Here is an 18,486-nt window from a genome sequence, read left to right as displayed (position 1 = left end):
TTATTGAAAATAAGTTTAAAATGACCACCACACACAAAGCAACACTCTATTCCTTATATCCCTTTATAAAAACGGGCTGGGAGGAACAAATTTCTATGTAGAACTAGTCAACTTTGATTGAAATGTTTCTTTCTTCTTTAATAAGAAAAAAGACTTGAAGAAAATGTGGCAATATGTGAATTGTCAATTTGGACTGTTGTGAACTTGGATATTATAGTTCTCTATAATTTTCAGAACACTTTAATTTCTTAAGAAGAATATAAAATGCCACGGTAGAAGCAAGATAGCTTGCCAATCAGACCATAGAGACTAGCCTGATTAGTTGCCTGGGCACCTGATCTTCTGGTTATTCACTGATCACACGTATTTGGGGGTTTTCCAGCATTCATTTTATTTCTCAGCAGTTGCCTTTTAGAAGACCCTGTCCTCTACCCATCGCATCTGTTTATCCTTAGGATGAAAGGTGACAGCATATGCCACCTCCCCTCTGGGAGAATCATCCAGTGTTAGCTTTCAGATGTAAACACGTGTAGACTGAGACCGTAGTTTCAAAAGCACCTGACCAGACCATTCATCCTTTGAAGAGTTAATTTGGATTAAATCTCTTGACGTCCACACCCTGCCCCCTACCTTTGTGAGTATGTGGGTTTTGTCCTTTAAAGGAACAGTTGCAAATTCTAAATTGTATAAACCATGGGTGGTGGGGGTACTATCAGGCAAAAGGAAGCTTAAGCTTATTGATTTTTTTGTCATTAATTTTATGTTATTAATAAGACAGTAAGTAAGTGCCTTAGAACTCCAGTGCTGGTGCTGTTATGCAGCAGGGGAAAGCTGGACGAAACCAGAAGGAGGAACTGAAGCGAGTTGCTGAAGGGGTGGAGTGAATGAAGGTACTTTCCTTGCAGGGCAGAAACCGAAAGGTTCTTGACAGCAAGGGGGTAGGAGAAGTGCCAGTTGTGTAAAAAGAAGTGAAAGGAAAGGAGGATTGTCTTGGAGTGCTGTAGAACAAAGCCAGAGAAGGTTTAGCAACAAACAAAACAAACAAAAGTCTGTAGACACCTTATTATTTATTTAAACCACAGTATGGGATCATTTCTGGTAGCAAAAATCAGCCCCCCCAGACATAGGGATGTATGGCGGGAACTTCTCACTGTTAACACAGACATATCTGCCCTACCCCTCCACCGTCAGCCGATATATGTAGTACATCGTGATACATGTGTACACTCAATGAATCATGTAATCCAGTGCCCCTTTGCAAGTGAAAGAGGATGCCATTAATAATTAATTGAGACAACAGGCATAGACTGGAGTCGTCCTGGGCAAACCTCCCAGTCACCCTAGTAAGTACTGGTCACCCTAGTAATAGCACACATTTATATGTTCATTTGAAAATGAAACTCAACAAATGAAACAAAACATCAAAATTTTAAAAATATATCCACCATGTGCCAGCACTGTTTTAGGCCCTGGAGCTACAACAAGTAGAAAGAGAGACAAAAATCCTTGAGTAGGAGAAGCTAGATGATAAACAAACAGATCATATATATCATTAGATGCTATTAGATTTATGTAGAAATAGAAGGCAGACAAGAGAGATAGGTAGAGCCAGAGCCTAGGGGAGTGAGGGAAATGCAGTTTTAAATAGTGTGATCAGGGAAGTTTGGTAAACTGGATTATTGTTCACCAATACTCTCTGCCTCTCCCTACAGAGGAATTTTTCATACTCATCCTCTTGAAATCAGGCTTGGCTGTATGACTTATCATTGGCCTGTGATATGTGAACAGAAGTGACCGAGCTTTCCCGGTGACTGCCTGCTTCACCATGCTCTTTTTCCTCTGCTGCAGTCACTAAGCAATGTTGAGATAGTGGCTGCCCCATTGGCCTGGGTTCAAGGGTAAGGGCAAGGATGATACAGATCTACTTGTAGTATGACTCAGAGCTGCAAGTAGTGAAAATAATCCTTCGTTGTTTTATGCCCCTGAGATTTGGGGCTTGCTTGTTGTGTAGCATTACCTAGCCCATCCTGACTGATACAGAAGGCCTCACTGAGAAGGTAACATCTGAGCAGAGACCCGAAGGAGGTGAGGAAACCAGTCCTGCAGATATGTGGAGAAAGCATGTTCCACACAGAGGAACAGCAAGAGCAAAGGCTCTGAAGAGGGAGCTTCCTTGATGCATTCGAGGATCAGAAATAAAGCGAGATTTCAGACATTCATGTGGCCTATAGGCCTGGAGATAGGCCTTAATCTTGTTCATCCAGTGATCCTGTTCACTCTCATTTACCTCCACAGAGTATGGAGTGGGGTGGCAGGAGTGAGAGAAATAGAAGAGGGTAGGAAGGAAAAGAAAGTGAGATCTGGAGCAGCATGATACAGCCTAGCAGAGCAGGGCCTCAGATCCATGGGCCACAGCTCCTAATATACTAAAAATGATAGTCATCCATGTAGAGAACCTTGAGGCCTCTGAAGTCTGACTGCTGTTATAAAGGAGACGAGTCACTGCATGCAAAGTGTGCTAGGTGACCACTGATGACCAGGACATGCCCCCTCCCCATTCACCCTGTTCTCCTCCCGTGACTTTCTTAGTGCCGCACAGAACCCAAGGAGCCTCCAACAGACAAACCAAGGCAGCCGGGCCACAAGTAGGAGCACCACACAGTGCCCTGAGAAAGGGGCTGCTTCCCCTGCGGGCCACACAGTAGGAGACCATGCAAGCCACATATTTCTTCCTTCCTTAAGTCCTGATAACTCTCCATATTTTTTTATTAAGTCTTAGATTTCTTTTGGCTCTGTACAGCCTTGAAATCACAGATCCTCCTCATTACCAATTGCTAGTAAAAGAAACTCTGGACAAATAAGGCCGAGAGGGTGGCTATTGATCCTGATGCATGGAGGAGACAGAATTCTAAATATCAAGTTTAGATTATCTAAATATCAAATTATTAAATATCAAATTCTAAATGTCAAAACCCTTTGGAGGAGACCTGTTAAAGTTGAAGGCTAAAATGTTTCAGAGATAAAATCCTGCTGTACATTTATTAACCAGAGAAGTAGCATGGAAGATTCTCTGGAAGACACCCCCGTTAAACATCTGGGTTTCTAAAAGCTAATGGCATCTCACAGAACACAACCATTGATCTCAAATGCTCCATGCTAATCGATTGTCTTGGATCACTGACTCAAATTAGCGTCTATAACTCCTAAATGTATAAAAATATTTTTAGGTTGATAAGGATCTCAAACACCTATGTATTCTCTCTTCTGTCTTTGGTCAAAAGAAAATTTAAGAAATGGATGCTCTGGTAGATAGGTGACCTCATTGAAACAATGCACGTGAAAGCATTGCCACATCAAGCCTGGTGCTTTTCTTCTTATCAATTCCTAAAGACATTCTATTCAGGATAGAAAGCATATTGAAATAAAAAGGGAATTCCACCCAATTTAGATAATGCCAGAATCATTGGGACTAGGGCCCTTGCTGAGAGAAAAAAAAAAAAAAACGCCATCTCAAGGTGTGAGAAGGCAAGAATGCATGGCACACATGGGTGCCAGCGAGAGGGGCACTGAGCAGGGATCGATAGTAAAGGTGCCTTGGGGAGCTCAAGGCAAATCAATATATTACAGTGCGGTGGGATTCACCATTCATGTCCCACTCCTTCCAGAATCCATCCTTTGAACCAGTCTTCCTCTGGAGGGAGTGGGGGTTACTACTGGCATTTCAGGGAAGGATGATTCTTTGTTGTGTGGGACTATCCTGTACCATGTAGGATATTTACATCCTTGATCCCACTCACTAAATGCAAGTAGCACTTTCCAGTCACTGACGTAAAAATGATTAGAGTAGACACTACTGTCCTCAGTTGAGAGCCCTACAATTCTGGGCTATATCAACAGGTAGAATAAGGAGGTGGGGTGGGGGAGTCTTGGACACAGCTGTGAAGAGGCACCACTGAGCAGGAACTGACCAAGTTATCAAAGATCCATCATTCTGTCCACATGTAGGTGCATCAGGAAAAGAAGTAATTAACTTTATATACTGGCCAAGAAGCAGTGACATCCAGAAGGCCACAATAGCTACATGATTAGCGAGATGGCCTTGTACTTGGTTGTAAAGCAAATCTTAAAAGCAAATCAGACTGAAATGAACTGGAGGCAGGGTTCGAAAGAACTGACGCAGTAAATGACTCAACCCACATTGTCATCACTCTTCCGGAAAGGGGAGGGAGGGGTACTTTGAAGATGAGTTGCAGTCTGCTTGACATTTGTATGAAAAACAGAGCAGACTGGCTAGTTTTTTAGGATCTTTTGTGGATACAGAATTTCAAAAATTAAATGAAATATAAAGATGAAACTCAGATGAAAATTTAAAATCCTGCATATCAGAGTTACTGACCAGTTCCTTAATGAGTACATGCCCTGCTACTTGGCGTGTTCTGTGTAAGTGGCTGCCTCGGGTGGGCAGTTTCAGGAATTCTCCAGCTTTCCCAGCATTACTGCTGAGTATCTCCCTTCTCTCTTCCACTCTTCTCATTGACCCTTCTCAGCCCCTGTCTCCCTGTCTTGCCACCCCAGGACCAGATCATCTGTGAAGAAGGTGGGAAGGAACACCGCTTCCTGCCATTGTAAGACCCCTTCCCTTCTCCCTTCTCTCCCTGGCTCTCTCAGAGCAGTACCATTTGTCAAGCCCTGAGCTAAGGCTTTGTTCGTTTGTTTTAATATTAAAGTAGGCCACCAAAGGAAATTTTAACAATTATCCCTTCAAAGGTTTATTTAATTTTTTTTCTTGGAATAATATCAAACTCATAGAAAACCTGCAAGTACAATATAGATAACTTTTTTTCATGGATTATTTGAGAGTAAGTTGCCAACCAGATTCTCACCACCCCTGGTTTTCCCAGAAACAAGGACGTTCTCCTTCATAACCCAATGAAACCATCAAAATCAGGAAATTAAAAGCGATTGAATCCTCAGACATCTATTCCTCAGACCCATTCAAGGGTCCCAACAATGTTCTTTATAGCAAAAACGATCCACTTGAAAATCACATGTGTGTTTAGTTGTCGTGTCTCTCTAGTCTCCTTCAGTCTGGAACAGTTGCTCAGTCTTTTTTTGGTTTTCATGACCTTGGCCCTTCTGAAGAGCGCAGGCCAGTCACTTTGTAGAATGTCCCTCGATTTGGTTTTGTCTGACTCTTCCTCATGATTGGGTTCAGGTGACGCACCTTTGGCAAGACTATCAGTGAAGTGGTGCGGGTCTTCCTGTTGCATCTATCTGGTCAGGTGGCACGTGATCTCCATTTGTCCCATTACTGATGGTGCTCACTCAAATCACTTGATTAAGGTGATATTTGCCCGGCTTCTCCACTATAAAGTTATTCTTTTCCCCTTTGTAATTAGTAAGTATTTTAGAGGGAAGTACTCTGAGACTGTGAATATTCTGTTCCTCATTAAACTTTTAACTCTTTTGTGGATTTGCGGTTTTCTGTTTTAATAAACGGGTTATAATCTGTTACTCTCGTTATTTGTTTTGATGATCAAGTTGTTCTAGCTTTGGCCAGGGGATCCCTTTCGAGCTGGCTCTCCTCCCCGTAAGTGCTTTGTTGTTAGGCTAATTGTGTGTTGAATCAATGAATGCTTGTCCCTGTGGGGCCTACATGTGTTGCACGGAACGTCTGTCCACATTTTTTCTGAATGCTCTAATGCTTTGGATTATCTACGTCTCTGTTCCCTGTATTACCATTGACGTTCTAGAAGAGAGATCTCTTAGTAAAACTCTTGCTTTGTAGATAAGGAAGCTGAAGCTCAGAAAGGTGGTATGACTTGTTCGAGGTGACATATCTAGCTGGGAGCAAAACTAGAGTCAAAACTCCAAGTCTCAGCTCCTTTTCCAAAACTCCACTCACTGCATCACGCACTCTCTTCATCATTAGCAAGCACAAATATTTTTATTATAACTACTAATTGAGTTTGCAAGGAGGATGTGGAATTAAAGCTGATAATTTATTAAAGCTTATATCAGAGCAAAAAAAGGAAAATACGCTATTTTCACTTAAAGTATAAATTTTAAAGAATAAAACTGGTGGCTATATAAGGAATTCTGCAACTTACAAATTAATTATTTGTGTAAAACCTTTTCTAGAACACATTGATAGGAAAGTTCTTTGTTTCAAAAGACCTACGAGATTCCTACGTTAAGGATTAGGGTGCCCAGACAGGTGCAGAAAGTTTGAGCAAGAACGAGGATTTCGCTCCAGTTCTGGTTTCTTATAGTCTATCATTAAATCACTTCGTTTATTTGTTACTCTGCCTTAAAAAAAAACAAAGATGGTGCTTTTAATTTGGAGATAAAGAGTCTATTGGATTATAGTAGGGAGTAGAGGAAGAATATATCTGAACTGTGTGAATGCCCAGAACCGTCTGCATTTGGGGTCCTCCCCGTGTTCGTGCCACAAATCCCTTTGGCGTCTGGTGAAGCCCATCAACCTCTTCTCAGAACAAAATTTTTAAATCCATAAAGCAGAATATACAGGATTATCAATGAAAAAATATTGAAATGTATTTATTGAAATATCTAAAGAACAAATGTATGATATTGTAATGAATATATGCTTTTTAAATTAATGCTTAAATAATAAGATCCAGTGTCAGGAGTAATAACTATGGTGATTTCGAGGTAGTGTATCTTCGTCTACTTGGGCTGCCATAACCAAACGCCATAAACTAGGTGGCGTAAACCACAGAAGTTTACGTTCTCACGGTTCTGGAGGCTGGAAGTCTAGATCAGGGTGCCAGCGTGGTTGGGTTCTGGTGAGGACTATTCTTGGCTTACAGACAGCTGGCTGCTCTCGGTGTCCTCGCACGGCCTCTCCCTAGTGTGTGCGCATGGAGAGAGATATCTTTTCCTCTTCTTATAAGGTCACCAATCCTCTCCTGTTAAGGTCCCACCCTTATGACCTCATTTAACATTAATAGCCTCCTAAAAAGCCCATCTCCAAATATAGTCACATTAGGGATTAGGGCTTCAATGTATGAATTTTGGAGAAACACAGTTCAGTCCGTAGCATAGTGATAGGCATAAATGATATTTCAAAACATCTGCCATAAACTATAATGTGATATGAAAATTCCTGTGATCTCTTGATGACAAAAATCACAGGTGCTGCTGCTAAGAGGCTCCTTGCCTACATTCATCATGGAAGAAAATGCGTAATTTCAGGTAGATGTTAGTGAAAATAAAGATAGGATTTTTTTTTTCCATCCAAGTTCACAGCCACCCTGAGCAAGGTCCTATACAAGGACCCCAGGTTAAGAACCCCTGAAACATGCCAGTAAGATGTTCTTGTTTTGTGCAAACAAGTAGCATAACCCCAGGGTGATGGGAAAGATTCTGAAATCAGCTGATTCTGCCCACTGCCGGTTTCCCAGGAGCAGTAAGTATGTTGAATTGAAAAGAGACGTGCTCTGCTCTTTGCTGGCTTTCTGATATTTTTGAACGTGCGTTCGAGTATTGAAATATGTTTTCTCTTGCAGACAGCAGTAACTTCCATACTGCACAAGATGATTCCTGGACGTCTGAGAACTTCTGGCTTGACCCTTCTGTAAAGGGCCAGCTGGAGACCAAGGAAGAGGATGACAGACTGCGGCAATCCCTGGATAGATTCTACGAAATGTTTAGCCATCCACAGCCAGCCTTTGGAAATCCACTCTCCGCATCTGTCAGCCAGTGTCTGTCTCAGAAAATCAATGAACTGAAGGGCCAGGAGAACCAGAGGTATGCCCTCCGCAGTTTTCAAATGGCCCGGGTCATCCTCAATCGGGATGGCTGCTCAGTCTTACGGAAGCATTCCAGGGACGCCCACTTCTACGCACCAGGAGAAGGAAGTGTGTCTCTAGAGGATGAAAAGCCAACACCAGGGCTTTCAAAAGATGTTCTTCATTTCCTCTTGCAGCAGAACGTGATGAAAGATCCATAACTGGTGCCTGGTGGTTAGAGCAGACACTATGGAGGGTGCACCACCCAGATCCCCTCAGGTCTCTCTTGCCAGCTCTGTGTGCCCAGCCCCCAGTGACCCAGTGCTGGAGGCAGTTCCGCCCATATGGAGAGCCAGCAGGGTCTGGGGGTTTTATAGCCCCCACGGTCACCCCACCTCCCACCCCTCTACCACTTCCTACCCTCTACCTACCCTCTACCACTGACCTAAGGCCAGTGACTGACTGGTTTGGGAGTCCAGAAGCCCACCTTCCTTGGCTCAAGGAAGACATGCTCTGAGGCATAATTTACTCCGCAGAGCTCCCCTCTGGATCAGGCCAAGGCTGGGATGTAACTTGAAATTACACTCTTGCTTGGCTCCTTCCTTTTCCCTGTCCTCCTTCCCACCTTCATTTACTGGTGTCTCCTGGGAACCTTTCCTTAATAGATCTCTTATACCTGAATCCTTGACTCAGGGTGTACTTGTGGGAGAACCCGACCTACAAGAACAGGCTTACATCAGATGAGTTTTTTGAAGAGTACAAAGCCTTATGCTGAATCACATACAAGAATTGTACCAGGTTGTAAAACTGAGACCATGTGATGGAGAACATATGTTCTAAAATAATATGAAGATTTAAATACAGATTCCGAAAGTACATCACATCTTAATCACAGCTTTCTCTCTCCAAAGCCAGAACGCCCTATTTTGTAATACTAACTGGGTGTGGAAGGAACATTCGGACTCTAAAATAACAGCTAAGATCCACAAATTCTTAAAAAAAGGAAAGTCTCTTCATCTTCATCAGATTGCAAATGGGAAAGATGAGAAGAAAACAAATGTGCACCACCCCCAACGTATGCGTAAGCTCAATTGTGTGCTAGGCTGACACGATGCAGCCTTGTCAGTCTGTGGTAGAAGAGAAACAGCAATCTTCTGCCCAAGTCGACTCCTTCCTCGTTATTTTTGCCTTCTGCCTGCCTGCTGCCAGCACCCTGTGTCACCCTCTGAATGGTTGGCCCCTCGCCCCGATCCTGCTCTTGCTTCTGACACCCTGAGCTCCATCTGCAAACGTTTGCCAGGAACAGGTGCTCCTTGCCATCCTGCCCCTGCCCTTTAGGCCTGAGCTCTGCCTCGCCAGGGAGAGGCTTTAAATAGCCGGTGCCGGCTCGCACTGGCAGATGCTCTGCTCCCCGGCCGTGTCCTGAGCCCCCGTTTGAGACTCGGTTGGTAAGATGACATCACCTGGCACCAAGCTCTCTGAAACTGTGATTGGAGGCCTCGTACTCATCCCGACCTCGACAGTTCTTCAAACCAGTTACATTGACGGAAAGGGTTATAGCATTTGTTTGGGGGAGCAAGAAGAGAAGCTGGCAAGGCTGTGCAATTCGATTTTAAGAAACTTTAGGTGAAATTTAATTGGCATAAGACTCCATAAGCTTTCCAGAAAGCTGATTATGCAAATAGATCAGCCTATAAGTGTACATTAAGAGTGAGTGTGGGGCCAGCCCCATGGCCGAGTGGTTAAGTTCGTGCACTCCTTCAGCGGCCCAGGGTTCGCTGGTTCGGATCCTGGGCACGCACCTACGTACCGCTCATCAAGCCATGCTGTGGCAGCATTCCACATAGAGGAACTAGAATGACTTGCAACTAGGATATACAACTACATACTGGGGCTTTGGGGAGAGAAAAAAAAAAAATAGGAAGATTGGCAACAGGTGTTAGCCCAGGGCCAATCTTCCTTAAAAAAAAGAAAAAAAAAAAGAGCCAGTGTGCCCTCCCACACTGGTCTCTTGGGGACTCTTGGATGGCGAGATAAGCCTTTTAAAGGCCAGGCTTCCAGTTCTGGGAAGATCAGAGGTAAGAAACAGTGTTCCACGCTGAAGTGCAGAGGCACCGCCGCCGGCAGGAGACCTGCATGGTAGGAAACAGGAAATGAGTGGGTCCTTGAGAGACACTTGAGAAAAACAAGACTCCGGGTTTTCCTCTGACAAGCGATTGTCTGCGTCTTTCTCCATGAGCTTCTCCTATTCAGCTGGCCCCCCAAATAATTGTGAAGCCAGGGAGACTTATAACTGAAAACCTACAGGTTGAATTTTAAGGTCACTAGTTTGATTGGTTTTTAATCTGAAGCAAATTAATAGATGCCCTTGGAGAATGCTGTCCTTTTGAGTATCGTGCAGTCACTGAAATATTGGAGATTAGTTTCCATGGCTACCAACGGAGGGAAACTGGATTATTTTATACTGTTTTTAGAGGACAAAAGATGCGAGCTCTTTGAATCTCCATGCAGGGAAGCAGCAGCTTCTCTTTGGCAGTGAGATTTTCGTATCAGGAATTTTGTAACCTTTATTAACATCAGTGCTGAAGGTGCCCAGCAAGAGGTAGACTCTGAAACCAGAGAATTTAGAAGTCTAAAAGCCAGAATCCCCGCAGGGACAGAAAAGAGCGTGGTGTGTGTTTGGTTGTATCTAAGTAAGTGCTTGTGACAGGTCAGCACAAGATATTTGATTCTCTGCAATCTTGCTCCTTAATTTGATCTTCATGAGGTTAGGATGGTATTTTCCATTTATCTCTGTTTACCTTTAATAAAGACGAAGAGATAAGGATATTGAGGCCCTGGCCTTTGCCATTATCATCTAATTCTGCCCTACAGATCACTCTACCAATATCTTATCCTATGAACGCTCTGACAGGCCAGCATATCATCTGTCGCCCTTTTCAGGGATCTGTGTGAGGATGGATTTGCTTCAGGAACCTCAGAACTCCAAAGAAGAGGACTGCTCCCAGCGTTTTAAATTCATGTAACTTACTTTGTTAGTCTATTTCTTTGCATGGCCTGCATAAGAGCACATGTAAGAGATCTTACTGCTGGTAATTAGCACAAAACAAGACAGCAATACTTTTAAAAACTTTTGAAAGCTCACCTTTGAAACATTTTATTGGATTATAATAATCACACAGAAAAGTGCTTATAAGTGAACATCTCAGTGATTTTCACAAACTGAACCTGCCTGTGCCCCCAGCATCCAGTTTGAGCAACAGAGTACCAGCCAGCCCAAGTGGCTGAGTGGAGATTTTCATCTGGAGAGCTGATCAGAATGGTTTGCTCAAACCGGTGTTTCTCAAACTGCTGGTAGCACACAAAATAATTTTAGGCACCTCATGGACAAACAATGTTTATTTTCATTGTCATCTATTTAGTTTAATATGTTAGAAAAGAATATAACCTCTACATCTAATCCATACTTGTACAGATATTACATAGGATAAGCCTAATATAAGTATTTAAAATTTAAAAGTGAGTTGAATTAGTGAAAAAGTTAAATTAATAATAGCACAGGCAACATGCAGATATGTCAAACATTATAAAAATGCTTTGCCTGAAAATGACTGAAATTTGCAATATAATGGGATAGATAATCCATTCTCCCTGGTAGTCTCCCACTGTCTCTCTTGGAATCCTGCCAGAAACTTCCATCAGGTCAACCCACATCTCCCTTTGCCCCTCTTTACCCTGCAGCCGTAGTGCAAACCCTTTTAAAAAGCAAAACATACATGAGTAGCCAACAAATTAAAGAGAAGGGACTAGCCTTGTCAAACATGAAAACAGTTTTAACTCTACAGTAACTAAAGCAGCAATAAAACAGAAGTAGACAAATCAAAGAAAAAGAATTAAGTCCATAAATAGGTATAAATGCACATGGAAACTGAGTATTTGATGAAGGGAGCATTTCAAATCCATAAGGAAAAGGTGGGGTTTTTAGGAAAAGGTGGAGTTTTTAGCAAAATGGTCTTAGAATAATTGGCCACACATTGGGGGAGGAGAGTAAAAAAGGCTAGATTCTTCACCTCACTCCTGACAGCAAAATGATTTCTAGGTGGATCAAAGGTTTGAAAGTAAAAAACCCAATCATAAAAATACTGGAATAGGAAATGAGTGACATAGATACACACATAGACAGAGATATCTAGAGATCTTGGACTAGGGGTGATCTAAGAATGACACAAAACGTGAAAATCATAAAGGAAAAATTTGATAAAATTGAATTCCTGGAAATATTAAACTTCTGTGGGCAAAGAATATTTAAGATTACAAACAAGGTCAAAACTAGGAAAAATACTGGGAACACAGTATAAGACACTTTCTCTTCAACAAACAGAATTTTACAAATCGTTAGAAAAACAATCAAATAGAAAAATTGTCAAAGAACATGAATAGTTAAGAAAAAAATATATATATATAAATGGCTAATAAGCATGAAATTATGTACAACTGCACTCAAACATAAAGAATTGCAATTTGTGAGAGTAAATAAACTTCAATTTACTTAAATAAGATACTCTTTGGTGTTTGGGGTTTGTTTTTATTTCTTGATTTGTGTGTTTTGGAGCGTGGTAAAAAGTTGGAAGGAGCGTGGTGCTGGCGAGGGTGCCAGAGGTGAGCGCTCTGATTGACTCTCAGCAGGAAGGTAAGTCGACGTAGCCTTTCTCAGGGCAATTTGGCAACCTTCTCAAAATTGTGAAAGTTTATCTTCTTTGCCCCAACGACTCATCCATTCTCCAACTGAGACTGAGCATCGCCTACAACTGGGGCTACAGTAGTGAACCAGAGGTGGGGGGTCTCCTGCTCTCACAGTGCTCTCGGCTAGTGAGGGTGACAGGCAGACAAGGTAATTGCAAATAGTGAGAAGTGCTCTGGGGTAATAAAGGATGACGTGCTAGTGCCTGGGGTGGGCGCTCGAGACTGGGTGGTCTGAGAAAGACTCTGAAGAAGCGGCATTTGAGCTGAGAGCTGCAGGATTCACAAGAACCAGCCGCACAAAGGAGCATCCAGGCAAACGGATCAGCATGTGCAAAATTAGTGCCAAACAGCCTGGAATGAGCTCGTAGTGTCCGGGCAGAAGGAAGTCCCACGAGCCCGGAGCACAGTGCACGGAGGGCCGGGGTGGGTGAATTTCAGACGCAGGCTGAGGCCTTTTAAGCCGGGATAAGGAAGTTGAATTTTATTCTAAAAGCAATGGAAAATGATAGGGAGGATTCCAAGCAAGAGAATAAGAAGATATTCATGGAAATTTAGTGTGTATTCAAAACACTGGTAAACATCGAATTACCTAAATATTTAATAAATAGTGAGATTCCCCACTTCACACTATAACAAGTATAAATTGCAGATGGATTAAAGAACTAAATGTGAAAAATAAGACTATAAAAGTTGCAGATAACAATTTTGGTAAGTATTGCTATAATCTTTGCATGCGGAAAGCCTTCCTAAAATAGTAATGCAAAACAATAAAAGATTGAGTTTTGACTACATGCAAATAAAATACTTAGAGTGAGAGATATCATAAATATGTGATAATGGCATTGTGGTTTTGTAAGAGAATGTCTTTATTTTTTAGAGATGTATACTGAAGAATTTAGGGTAAAATGTCTTAATGTCTGTAATTGACTTTAAAATACTTCAACAGAAACAAGATAAAGTGGATATGACAAAATGTTAAAGTTACCAAAAATCTAGTTGATGAGTATATGGAAGATCACCATTCTTTCTACTTTTCTATGTATGAGATTTTTATAATAAAAAAAATTTCTAAAAGAAAGAAAAAACAATGTTGAAAGATAGCAGACAAATTTGAAGGAAAATTTGCTCAGATATTAACAAACGAGAGTTTAACATCATCATATATGAAGAGCTTCTGTAAATGAAAGCTAAAATGACGAATAGGAAAGTGAGCTAAGAGTATGCACAGGTATCTCACAAAAGAAATGTAAATTGTCAATAAATATGAATAGCCACTCGAAGTATGTCATACAGAAATGCAGTTTTTAAAAGGTGTCGCCATTTTTCTTTTCTTTTTTTTGAGGAAGACTAGCCCTGACTAACATCTGCTGCCAATCCTCCTCTTTTTGCTGAGGAAGACTGGCCCTGAGCTGCCATCTGTGCCCATCTTCCTCTACTTTATATGTGGGATGCCTACCACAGCATGGCTTGCCAAGCGGTGCCATGTCCGCACCCGGGATCTGAACCGTTGAACCCTGGGCCACCGAAGCAGAACGTGCACACTTAGCCACTGTGCCACTGGGCCGGCCCCGGTGTCACCATTTTTAAATTTATATGATTTGCCAAAAATTGAAACGATCAATCCTGTCTAGTGATGACAAAGATGTGGGGACACGGACACTCTAAAATGAAAGCATGGGACCAGCCCTGTGGCCGAGTGGTTACAGTTCTGCATGCTCTGCTTTGGCGGCCCAGGTTTTCGGGTTTGGATCCCAGGTGCAGACCCACTCCACTCATCAGCCACACTGTGGAGGCGTCCCACATACAAAGTAGAGGAAGACTGGCACAGATGTTAGCTCAGGGCTGATCTTCCTCAAGCGAAAAAAAAAAAGAGGAGGGTTGGCAACAAATGTTAGCTCAGGGCAAACCTTCCTCATAACAAATAAAAATTAAAAAATAAAATAAAAGCATGTATGGCCTTTGTAATTAAATAAATAGCTAAAAAATATATATACCTGAATTTTTCACAATACCCCCTTGCGTGCTTCTCAATGTTCTTGGTCCAGCAGCTGGCCTCTGCTCAGCTCATTGCTTCACCCTGACTCTCTTTGCTGCAGCCACAGTGGCTTCTCAGTTGCTCAACCTGCCACCTCCTTAACCAACATGTTTTAAGGTAGGATTGTGGAGTCCTTAATAAGTGTCAACCATCATTTCAAACACCACTGTTTGAAACAAACACTGTTACTGACCCCATTTTACAGATGGAGAAACCAAGGCACAGAGGGCTAATAAGTAATGGAGGTGGTGCCAGAGCCCATACTTAAACCCAACCTATCATTCTCCATTCCCTGCTCTTGGATGCTGTCCTTCCTCCCACCCCAGGGCCATCCCACAGGGCGCCTTCCTCAGAGAGACCTTTCGAGACTCTCCACTCCATACTTTCCCTCCACCTCCCACTACAGCTGGGGTTCTCCGTTTTTTATACTCCGACAGCACTGCGAACTTCACCTTAATTACACCAAACAAATGTCATAACGTAGTGCATGGTTTGCCTCCCCCCACCTCCCATCCTCTACCCCTGCCAAAGGAAGGTGAGCTCTGTCTTGGTCATCCATGCCTAGCACATCCAGGCTGGTAAACACAGATGCTCAAACATTTATATTTATCAAACAAAAGGTAGGAAACTGTCCGTATTGTTTAGAGATGTATACTGAAGGATTCAGCAGTACAATGTCTTAATGACTGTAATTTACTTTAAAATACTTCAGTGGAAGCAAGACGAAGCAGATACGATAAATTTCATTTATATGTTGGTTTCTGTACATCCAAATAAATGACAAACCAGCTTGCTTTTTGTTACATTTTGACTCAATACCTTTTTTTCCTTTTCCTCTCTCTATTCCTGTTCTTTCAGGTCACATGGCAAGTGTTTGGGTCTCTCAGACTCTACTTTCTTCTCCTGGGGGAAAGTCACCTTCCCGAGGTGTCAGAACTCAGTCTTCACGAGCAAGTTCACGTTCAGAGAAAGAACCTGTTCAGGTGATCCCAGTGAGAGCCCTTGGGGGTAAATGATTCTCTCGGCAAATAGGCTTGTGGACCAGAGTTAGGCTTGTTTACCTGTTTGCAACCCACTGGCCTTATTCTCTCATTGCCTTTTTCTTAAACACCTGAGAGCTGTGCTTCAGAGATAGTGGTTTTACCACAGCTGAGCCAAGAATTCTCCAAATCCAGCCAAGTGCGTCCTTTCCATCCGCCGTCTCACTGGGCGGTGCATTCACAGAAGACACGAGATTTAGGACCCCTCCGCTCTCTGTTATTTTTTCCTCTGCCTCCTTCAACATTTGCATTTAATGTCAGATGCCTTAAGCATGTTTTATTATTTCATGAGAATATAATTTGTGTATATTTGAACAGTGAAAGCGTTCTGATTGTCTTTGCAAGATTCCCCTGGGATCCTGGTTAATGGTTGCCACCTTCTTGACTCTAGAGGTACCTGGCCCATCCGGGTGGAAGGTGTGGAATTCTTGGCAGCAAAGATGCAATGCTTAACCCTTCCCTGATTTTCACATTCTCTCCCCACTGTCTTGTATCCTCAGCTCTCTCCCATTTCCTCTCCCTTTTCCATCATGTATTTACAGGACTCCTTTATTTTTAAAAACAATTGCACACACACACATGTATACCCATGCACAAAAAAGCCTTCATTTAGTTTCTATCCAGCTCCTCCTCTTCCCTTTGCTCCCGTCTTCTGGACCCAGGAAATAGCTAAGACCCAAGATGCTGGAATTTGGAGACAGAGACCTTGAGATCTGTCTTTGCTACTGTGCACCCCAAGGCATGTCACTCAACCCCGCTGGGCCTGAATTTACTTATCTGCAAATTGTAGACAATAGGTGATTGTTACATCTCAGAGTCTTTATGAGGCTCTCATAAGTTAGTGACTATTCAATATATATGTACACAAAATGTGCATGAAAATGCTTTGTAAATTATGGAGCTCAGTGAAATTGCGAGGTGGCCCCAATTGTTCCACGCTCACTAGTTCCTTATCCCTTTCCAGTCTGGCCTCCGCGGCCACTGCTCCTCAGCTAGGACTGTGACTAGCCATCACCTCCCTTAAAAATAGGCCTTTCTCAGTCACCCCCTCAAATCTTGGCATGGCCTTTACTGTCCGACAAGAAGGAGTGGTTAGTCGAATTATGGCATATCCACATTACGGACTACTATGCAGCTGTAAGAAGAACGAGGAAGTTCTTTTTATTTTGATGTGGAAATATCTCCCAACTATTTTATTAATTGGAAAAAAAAAACAAGGAGAAAAACAGTATATGTAGTAAATTACCATTTGTGTGGGGGGAAATGGAGGCAAAAGAGAAATGTTTGTGTATGCATCAAATATCTTTGCAGAGAGACAGAAGAGCTGTAATTCTTGCTGCTTCTGTGGAGGAGAGCTGGGGGGCTGAGGGACAAAAGTGTCTCCATTTTCTATGGCTAAGTGACAAACCAACACAAGAATGTAGTGGATACGGTAGGCAGAAGACTGGCCCCAAATATGTCCACGTCCTAATCCCCAAAACCTGGGAATATGTCACCTTACATGGCAAAAAGGACTTTGCAGATGTGATCAAGTTAAGGATCTTGAAATGGAAAGAACATCGCAAGGGTTCGTCTAAGGGGGAGGCAGGAGTGTCAGATCAGAGAGGGAACTGTCAGTGGCAGCAGAGGTCTGAGTGATGCCATTGCTGGAAGGGGACCACAGATAAAGAGCACAGATAACATTGCTTGGCAGTGGCTTCTCCCCCAGAGCCTCAGAGGAACGCAGCCCTGCCAGTACCTTGATTTTCCCCGCCAGACTCGTTATTGGATTTCTGACCTCCAGACCGAAAGATAAATTTGTGTTTTTGTTTCGTAAGCCACTAAGTTTGCGGTAATTTATTACAGCAGCAATCCGCAACTAATACAATGGCTTAAACAAGTAAACATTTGCTCAAAATCCTGAGGCTGTTCCAGTTCCAGGAGAAGAGGTATAGACTCACTTTTCCTGGCCTCTCTCCTTTAAATACAACTAAAGATCATGGAAAGAATTCAACAGATAATCAGATAAGGGCTCTTAAAGGTGGAAAGAAGAAAGTGGACAGGCTAGGGACCTCAGGACTTGAAGAACAACACCATGGTGAGTTCCCTGGGTTTTCTTGGTATCTTCCATATATCCTGGGCACCAGCCAGCCTGCAACCTGAACCAACAACAGACAGAGAGAGAAAGAGAGAAGAAAGAAGGAAGGAAGGAAGAAGAGAGGGAGAGGGGAAGGAAAGAAGGAAAAGAAAAGAGCCTGCCCTCTCTGGCTGAAGGACCAGGAAAGGAGAATCCCAGCAGGGACTTAGTGGGGAGACACACCCAGCGGCAGCAGTAGGTCCAAACTGCTCACAGCAGCAGCAACAGGCAGAAATGTTTCCAAGCCATTCCCCACCCCACAGCCACAGGCAGCAGCAGACCGACCCGCCCACAGCAGTGGCAACAGCAAGACGCAGGTGGGCCAACCCATCACACACCCTACCCCACCAGCAGCAGTGGGCTCAATCTGCCCACATCAGTGGTAACAGTGAAACCCAGGTACCAAGTTCAGCCACTGCCCGACACCGGGGTACAGCAGGCAGGCCCTTCCCCCTGCACCAGTAATGCCAGCAGGCCCGGTGTCTCCCAGCCTTCCACGCAGTCGCAGAAGGTGACCCAGGGCATCCCCCTACACCTACCTAATAATACTAGGAAGCCCAGGGCAGCACCTTCACCCATGTAGACATCACATGTTGGGCTCCAGTGGGAGCTTAAGCAGAGCCAGAAGAATAAAGTAGACCAGAACAGCATTGCCAGAGCTCAGAAAACTCAACTGTCATTGAAACTATAGCCTACAAAAGAAAATCTTAAAAAAAAAAACCTAAATAGGGTAGCTGCCTACTAAAATAGAAGATTTATGTAAGATCAAGAGTCTCCTAACAAAATAAGCAAAATGTC

General features: G+C 43.0%; 1 protein-coding gene across 6 annotated transcripts in view; it reads left to right on the top strand.

The window, feature by feature from the left end:
• SHLD1 (shieldin complex subunit 1) overlaps positions 1-15,819 on the top strand; it is an 85,490-nt gene extending 69,671 nt beyond the window's left edge. For 4 of the 6 annotated variants that reach the window (XM_046679484.1, XM_046679485.1, XM_046679483.1 and 1 more), the window contains one exon: positions 7,533-9,591. In XM_046679484.1, coding sequence (XP_046535440.1) covers positions 7,533-7,975 — 443 coding nt within the window. In that variant the 3' untranslated portion in view covers positions 7,976-9,591. Of the gene's footprint in view, positions 1-7,532; positions 9,592-15,390 lie in introns of those variants that run through there. The other 2 variants (XM_046679486.1, XR_006891170.1) reach the window with 2 other exon arrangements.
• The last annotated feature ends 2,667 nt before the right edge of the window (positions 15,820-18,486 follow it).

The sequence above is a fragment of the Equus quagga genome, chromosome 12 (assembly GCF_021613505.1).
Source record: "Equus quagga isolate Etosha38 chromosome 12, UCLA_HA_Equagga_1.0, whole genome shotgun sequence".
Classification (NCBI taxonomy): Eukaryota; Metazoa; Chordata; class Mammalia; order Perissodactyla; family Equidae; genus Equus; species Equus quagga.
This window is presented reverse-complemented; position numbering and strand designations above follow the sequence as displayed.